The 8,184-nt window shown below is 41.3% G+C and overlaps 2 protein-coding genes across 2 annotated transcripts; both read right to left on the reverse strand.

The window, feature by feature from the left end:
- Positions 1 to 243: 243 nt before the first annotated feature.
- On the reverse strand, positions 244 to 1,731 carry LOC141041038 (uncharacterized). Its single transcript, XM_073507149.1, has 2 exons — positions 1,436 to 1,731; positions 244 to 661 (listed from the first exon to the last, which is right to left on the reverse strand). Exons 1-2 carry the CDS (start codon positions 1,729 to 1,731, stop codon positions 244 to 246), a joined length of 714 nt encoding a protein of 237 aa, XP_073363250.1.
- A 3,106-nt stretch (positions 1,732 to 4,837) lies between these two features.
- Positions 4,838 to 6,160, reverse strand: LOC120974032 (uncharacterized). The gene is made up of 2 exons (XM_040400385.2): positions 5,814 to 6,160; positions 4,838 to 5,153 (listed from the first exon to the last, which is right to left on the reverse strand). The coding sequence occupies exons 1-2, from the start codon at positions 6,158 to 6,160 to the stop codon at positions 4,838 to 4,840; spliced, it is 663 nt and encodes a 220-aa protein (XP_040256319.2).
- Between the last annotated feature and the right edge of the window lie 2,024 nt (positions 6,161 to 8,184).

Here is an 8,184-nt window from a genome sequence, read left to right on the forward strand (position 1 = left end):
AAGTTTCAACTTCAACCTACTTCAACTTCAAATGATGGATCAACAAAATAGGAAGCTAGCAAACTTGTTGAACGACATAAGAAAACGATGTACTTGATAGACATAGGCAAACTTGTTCAAACCCTGACACACATAACATAAGGTAGCTGGTTCAACATAACGAAAGCAAACTACAAATCTGAAACAACAAGATTAAGGACAGGCAGAAGTGCGAGCAACACGAATGCAGACTTTCATGCATCTTCATCCCGCGAAGTTGCAGTGGTAGTAGGGGTCAGCCTCCTGCTCTTTCAAAATATCCCAACCTGTCACGATGTTGTCGATTGTCTTCCATGACTTGTACGTTGCATACGCATCTATTCCTGCGTACGTGATGAGGTTGTCTGGCAGCACGCTGGTCCCCCACAGTTTGTGGTCTGCCCTGTCCATCTTCTTCTTCATGCCGTTGTAGAATGGGTGGATTACGCCGCCTGCAACATCGGCCAAGGAGTCATAGTATTTGTCGGTTTTTGGATCTTTCCACTTGCGCTGCAGGTCGATGAAGTTGTTGGGGTTGATCTCCAAACCAAACTTGTTCAGCATCCGCTTGTCACCTCCAATGCTGAAACCGACAAATGTGTACAATTTCTCCTCCTGCAGGAAGTCTTTGAGGCGCTTGGGCCTGCAAGGGGGGAGACACACATTTAAAGATTAGTCTTCTTTTTTGAAGATTTAATTCCAAGTCTGCTTTTTGGTTTCAGCATTTTGATTTTACAAGTGATAATCCATGAGGTAGATGCTTATATAGTATAAGTCATGGATGAATGTAGTTCAGAAACTAGTACACAAAGTCCTGAAATTAAATTCAACTACACCATGTTATTTTTCTTTTTTGCTATCTTCAGTGCTTCACCAAATGCTTCACCAAATTCAAGAATCATTTTACCAGATTCAATGATATATGTGCTGCTTGATTCAAGTTTAGTTTTCTTTTTTGTTGAATAAAAGACCTATACCAGTGCTTGATACATCTTTGTGCATCAATTCTATATCAAGTTCAGAAATTAATTTGAGAAACATGTGCATCAAGATATGGACCTATACCACTTCACCAAACATCTTTTAATACATCAATTCTATAAACTATACTAGTGCATCAAGATCAGAATCTATGCTAGTACATCAAGTTCAGAAATTAATTTGGTGCATCAAGTTCAGAATTCTATAAACATTTTTTCAGATGCTAATCTGGCGAAACAATCCACTTCACAGTTTCAGAAATGCATGTAACTTGAGAAACATGTACTCGTGCATCCACTTCACAAACTATAGTAGTTCATCTAGTTGGGAAACAAGTTTAATGAAGTTTTTAGTGAGTAGTACTAGTACAACAGATGAATGAACAGTAGTATGGGTTACCATTTTGTGGTACACCAAGCAGAGTTCCTCTACGCACAACTGCAGGACTGCCGACATCTGTGGAGGTTCATTGTCGCTGGTGTACTCCACATCAACTCCGATGAAGCTCGGATACAAGCCGCCGCCCTTCATCCTGAGTCTGCTCATCACCTCGTCGGCCTTGTCTGGTTCGCTGGTGCAGACGATCTCTAGTGTCTCCTTGCCGTGGAGCCCAACCTCTGTGAGGGTTCTCGTGTGCTCGCGCTTCTCGCTGGGGATGTGAACGTCGACGAGGTTGCTGCTCTTGTCCGACAGCTCGCCATCATGACGCTTGGCGGACGGTTCCTCCGCCATCGCCTTCCTCCGGCGACTGTGGGCTTGGGAGAGAGAAGTTTTTGGTTTGTGTGCAGTGGATATTGAAGCAGCAATGGTGGTTCTGTGAATGAGGCAGAGATGGAAGACAACGGGGTATTTTGCAGTGCATCAACGGGGATGTGTGGGAGGCGGTTCGTCGGGGGTGTGGTGGTCGTGGGGGTCCCCGTTTGCAGTCTCTTGTGGCAACCGCTCAATGGGTGGCGCGGGTGGTGGCCTGGAAGAAGCAACTGTCCAAGTCAAAGGGTTTTTACTGCTGCACTGACTAGTCTTGTCAAGTTGTACTTATGATCTGCTAAATCCCACTTGCACGTCTCAGGGGTGGTGATGATGGCATTTTGCACTGTTTAGGTGACGTATGCTTTGTGATGTTTTTCCGTGTGGATGTTAAGTATTGTTTTTCCACTGAAGTCTTATAGAGTAGTTTATCTCAAAACATTTTTCAGTGCCCTGGGAGTTGTTGCTCAAAACTGGTACTTATTTTATTTTCATCTGTACTAACCTAAGTTAGGCCTTTATAGTTTTTGTATTCTCATTTTAGTGCACTTATGGTTTAGTGCTGTGTGAACTGAAATGTAATTTCATACAGCGTGCGGTTTTGAAATTTGGTGTCACAGTGGTGTGAGTGGCCTGACTGATCCTGCTTTTTTAGTACTGATGTCACATGTATGTTTGAACTGAGTTTTTTTGTTTTTTTGGTGGGTTGGGGATTGGGATTATTTTATGACCAGATCGTTCGTTGAGGTGTGGACAGATTTTATACAAATAAGAAATTTAGCAGAATTGACAAACATTGTCTATTTGAACTTGTTGCATTTTAGTAGTTGAACTTGTCAGATTTTATATAAATAGAAAATTTAGCATAATTGACAAAGAAAATCTATTTGAACTTGTTGCATTTTAGTAGTTGAACTTGTCAGATTGTACATAAATAAGAAATTTAGCATAATTGACAAACATTGTCTATTTGAACTTGTTGCATTTTAGTAGTTGAACTTGTCAGATTTTATATAAATAAGAAATTTAGCATAATTGACAAACATTGTCTATTTGAACTTGTTGCATTTTAGTAGTTGAACTTGTCAGATTGTATATAAATAAGAAATTTAGCATAATTGACAAACATTGTCTATTTGAACTTGTTGCATTTTAGTAGTTGAACTTGTCAGATTTTATATAAATAAGAAATTTAGCATAATTGACAAACATTGTCTATTTGAAATTGTTGCATTTTAGTAGTTGAACTTGTCAGATTTTATATAAATAAGAAATTTAGCATAATTGACAAACATTGTATATTTGACCTTGTTGCATTTTAGTAGTTGAACTTGTCAGATTGTATATAAATAAGAAATTTAGCATAATTGACCAACATTGTCTATTTGAACTTGTTGCATTTTAGTAGTTGAACTTGTCAGATTTTATATAAATAAGAAATTTAGCATAATTGACAAACATTGTCTATTTGAACTTGCTGCATTTTAGTAGTTGAACTTGAAAGTAATATTTCATTCGGTTTTTAAAATTATGTACATTTAACAGATAGGCTATTTAGTTCTCTTCTTTCTAGAGGTTCATTGTTTTTGTATCATATTTTCTCCTTTTTTATCATCCGTGGTGCAGAGCTAAAATTATTTTTATTTTTATTTTTGTATTTAAAGTTATTGCATGTGAACTAGTATTTGAATTTATATATTTTCAGTTTCGAACAATTTTCTTGTAGTTTATATTTCTTTGCCCCGCCCTCTGGTTTTGTTTAACTGGGCTTATTGGTGGGGTGTTTGTAGACGATGCAGGCTATTGGGCCATTTTCCGGCCCAGATAGCTCGTCCGCGCGGCTGTGCAGTGCGTCGTGCGCGTGCGCTCTGGGTTTAGTCCCACCTCGCTAGTCGAGGGGGCTCCGGACCTATTTATAAGCGCAGCTGAGGCTCACTGGTCGAACTCCTCTGAATACTTACCTGAGCGCTTATACACGGCGCTCGCTCTTTCTCATGACCTGTGGGCCCTGGTCGGCGGGCCCTGCGTTGTGCGGATTACTAGGGATTCGCCCACGGGCTCGAGTTCAAGTATCTAGCAGCGTCAGGGCCTGCGCCTGACCTTGGGTGGTCAATTTTTTCTTTTTTTTGTTTGTTTGAATCTAGTACTTGACTCCACCAGTAACTTGGACTGATACTTTTTGTTCTGGTTCTTGTCAGTTTTGTGTAAGTGTAATCTTTTTCATTCGAGTTTTTTGCCTTCTTTTTTGTGTTTGTTTTTGTGATTATTCTCAAGGGTCTGCTGGTGTCATTTTCAGAATTATGGTACTTGCGTGTAGACTAAGTTGTACTGATAGTCCATTCATAGTGCTTATGTTCTTAGTCTGACATTTTTTTTGGGTGATTACGGACTGATGCTTCTTTGTACTTTTTATTGTAGTAAGTATGTACTATCCGATCAAGTGTACTAGTACTGTCATTCTTAATCTGCAAGTGACTAACATAAGTGTGTGCTGATGCTTCTTAACTTTTTCTGTTTGTAGTACTTGTTAATTTTCTAGCAGCTACATATGAATGAGAATACTACATGAAGTACTAAGAATTTTTGCTTCAACTTTTGAAGTGTTGTTAAGCAACTCAAATTGTGCTGATTGTTTTCAACGTTATGTTTTCTATACAATACTGAATCAAAACTAGACATGGAACAATGTTGTGTGATTAGTTGCTTCATAACTAGTACTTTAGAGCAGCCACAAAGTTCCATTCAGAAGCTACTTTTGAATTTGAAATGATGGATTAACAACATACGAAGCTACCAAACTTATATAATGAGATAAGCAAAACATTGTACTTGATGACATAAGTAAACTTGTTCAACCATGACAAGCACGACATAATCATACTGGTTCAACCCAACAAGAGCAAACTACTAATTTGAAACAACAAGATAAAAGGCAAGCACAAGCGGAAGGAAAACGAAGGCAGGCTCTGATGTATCTTCATCCCATAAAGGGGCAATAGGGGCGGTTGTAGAAGTTTTCAGCCTCCCGCTCTTTTGCAAATTCTGAACCATCTGTGATGTAGTTGATTATGATCCATGACTTGTACGTGGCTTACGCATCTACTCCTACGTACTCGATGAGGTTGTCTGGCAGCGGGCTGGTCCCCCACAGTTTGTGGTCTTCCTGCGTGTTGATATTCTTCTTCATGCCTTTGTAGAATGGGTGGATGACGCTGGCTGCAACATCAGTCAAGGAGTCGTACTCTTTTCCGGTGTATGGAACTCTCCACTTGCGCTGAATGTCGATGAACTTGTTGGGGTTGATCTCCAAACCGGACAACTTCAGCTTCTCTTTGTCGCTTTCAATGCTGAAACCGGCAAATGTGAACAACCTCTCATGCTGCAGCATGTCGTTTAGGTGCTTGGGCCTGCAAGGAGAGAGACATTTTGAAAATTAGCATTACTTTGATGTTTGAATTATTCATTTTTGTTTTGTTTTACAAGCGATGAATCCATGAAGTAGTTGTTTATGTAGCATAAATAATGGATGAATGTACTTCAAAAACTAGTAAACAAAGTTCTGAAATTAAATTCAAGTACATCATGTTATTTTTCTTTTTGGATTATACATAGTTTCAGTCAATGTTGTATGTTCTGCTTTGGTACTAGTTTAGTTTACTTTTGTTGAATAGGATAACACATAACCAGTGCTTCACCAAGTCCTTAGTTTATTTTCTTATGGAAATAACATTAGATCAAATTCAGAAAATACTTCACTACATCAAGTTCAGAAACATCTTTTTAATACATTGAGTACATAAACTACACTATTGGATCAAGTTCAGAAACTACACTAGTCGATCAACTTCAGAAATTAATCTTCCGCAAGATTTTTCCAAATAGTAATCCAGTGCATCAGGTTCAAAAATACATTTATAGTGTATCTACTTGAGAAAATGCAGTAGTGCATCCACTTTTCACAAACCACACTAGTACATCTAGTTGGGAAACATGTCTGATGAAATTTTCAGGGTACGGTACTAATAAAACTGATAAACCAAACAGGGCAAATGAGTAGGATGCCTCACCATTTTGTGGACGCTGCGATGTGGTACACCAAGCAGAGCTCGTCGACGCACAACTGCAGGACTGCTGCCATCTGGGGAGGTTCATCTTCGCTGGTGTAGTGCACATGAACACCGACGATCCTACGACGCTGGCCGCAAGCCTTCTTCCAGAGCCTGGAGATCATCTCGTCGGCCTTGTCTTGTTCGCTGGTGCAGACGATCTCCAGCATCTCCTTGCCGTGGAGCTCTACCCCTGTGAGCGTTTTGGTGTACTCGCGCTTCTCGCCGGGGACGTGAACGTCGACGAGGTTACTGCTCTTGTCCGACGGCTCGCCATGATTATGCTTGGCGCACAGTTCCTCCGCCATCGCCCTCCTTCGGTGGCTGTGGGCTTGGGAGAGAGAAGTTTTTGGTTTGTGTGCAGTGGAGATGGAAGAGGCAATGGTGCTTTCTGGCAATGAGGCAGAGATGGAAGAGAAAGGGGTATTTTGTAGTGCGTCGACGGGGATGTGTGGGAGGCGGTTCGTCGGGGGCATGGGTGTGGTGGTCGTGGGGGTCCCCGTTTGCAGTCCCTTGTGGCAACCGCTCAGTGGGTGGCGCGGGTGGTGGCCTGGAAGAAGTAACCGTCCAAGTCAAATGGTTTTTACTGCTGCACTGACTAGTCTTGTCAAGTTGTACTTATGATCTGCTAAATCTCACTTGCACGTCTCAGGGGTGGTGATGACGGCATTTTACTGTCACACTGATCCGTCTTGTCAAGTTGTACTTATCAGCTGCTTATCCCACTTGCACGTGTCAGGGTTGGTGATGATGGAGGTCTGTACTCCTCTACTGTGGTACTTCGACTGGTGATTGAAGTGTAATTGAACTTTCCAAATACCAGTGAGACTATGTGTGATGCTAATGTTTTTTAAAACAATTTTTGTATTTTTTAAAGGATTGTTTATATCAAGATAATCTCTGAGTATTTTTTACAGATAAATTAGATTTTCATTAGTACAGGATGTATTATATTCGCATTTTTCTTGAGGTAATTATTTTGATGTACTGATGGTCTTTCTGAACTGGGACTGGCAGAAGCAGACATAGCTTGTTTTTTCAAACGATTTTTTTTAGGTGTTCATGGGTGTGTTTATTTTACTATGCCTTTGTACTAACGACTGAGAATTATCAGTACTGATGTACTATAAGAGTTTAAATTTTCCTTAACATTTTTTTGCTGAGGTACTGGTCGACAGTAGTGTTTGCGTCAGATAAATCCAGATAAGTTTTTTCAAATGTATTTGTGACTGCAGATTATCAAATGGTTTACATAATAATGTCACTGGTCCAGCGGGCACAAATCACAAATTATATCTTAACTATAGTACTGATCGAGAAATCGACGATAAAGCTAGGTAAGTTTTGGTAGCGACAGTGTTTCTGAAATGTTTCCTCATTGTGTACCGAGGCAACTGAGACTACAAGCTTATTTTTCAGTTGACGCAGCAGCATAACCACTATGGATTGTTCAGTCTTGAGCTTCTCCTAACTGGCCCCGAATGTTGTGCCTTGCCAGCGCCCTTTTCTGGTTGAGCCTTGGCAGCTTCATCGTCAGTTTCAGTTTCCTCGTCCCCGATACTGTCATCTTCATTGTCTTCGTCTGATTGGTTGTCATTCTCATCAAACTCTTCTTCTTCATCGTCTTCATTTGATTTTTTGGAACTCTGTACCTTGCCCTGTTTCTTTTCAGCGCCACTTACCTCCTTGCCCACTTTGCACGTGGGGCATTATGTCCGTCAGTTCCCCCACACTTGCGGCAAGTGTAGCTGTTACGTGTGTTGTCTCCATTTGTAGAAACCTGGGCGGCTCCAATATGCTTGTGCAGCGTTTGCTTGTTGACAGTGGCATTTGTGCGGAGTGGGCATGTGCGGTAGTTATGGTTGCTCACGACGTTGCAGAATCCGCATGCCCTTATCCCGAGAGGTTTGCCGTCCGGGCCAAATTCCACGCGCTTGATGGGGCGTGGCGGCTTTTTGGCTGCTGCTTTCGCTGCTTTTGTTGCTTGCGTCTTACTCTTCCTCCCCTTTGTGTTTGAGAATATGGGTGGTTTAATCACCCTTTCCTGCTGCTGCCGGTAGGATGTCTTGTTGTCATGTCGTTCGCCTGCAGCACCGTCAAGCTCATGATCTTGCATGTGAGCATGTTGCTGCTCTTGAGTGTGCACATGGGCAAGCTCTGGTTGCTGTTGCCCATCTTCCTCGTTGTCGAACGGGTCAATAGCTCCCAGATGGTTCATCTCGGATAACATTGTAGCAATATCCTGCTCAATGGCTTCATTGTCTGCGACACCTCCATTTTCAGCAGAATGCATGGCGTCGAGTTCTTGTTCAAGTTTGTCCATGACGACCCG

This window comes from Aegilops tauschii, chromosome 2 (assembly GCF_002575655.3).
Source record: "Aegilops tauschii subsp. strangulata cultivar AL8/78 chromosome 2, Aet v6.0, whole genome shotgun sequence".
NCBI classification, from domain to species: domain Eukaryota; kingdom Viridiplantae; phylum Streptophyta; class Magnoliopsida; order Poales; family Poaceae; genus Aegilops; species Aegilops tauschii.

Bases quoted from the DNA above. Each gene is read 5' to 3' on its own strand.
- LOC141041038 (XM_073507149.1), bottom strand. From the start codon at position 1,731: ATGGCGGAGGAACCGTCCGCCAAGCGTCATGATGGCGAGCTGTCGGAC. The intron at 662-1,435 runs GTGCGTAGAGGA...CCCCCCTTGCAG, and splicing joins ATGTCGGCAGTCCTGCAGTT to GCCCAAGCGCCTCAAAGACT.
- LOC120974032 (XM_040400385.2), bottom strand. From the start codon at position 6,160: ATGGCGGAGGAACTGTGCGCCAAGCATAATCATGGCGAGCCGTCGGAC. The intron at 5,154-5,813 runs GTGAGGCATCCT...CTCTCCTTGCAG, and splicing joins ATCGCAGCGTCCACAAAATG to GCCCAAGCACCTAAACGACA.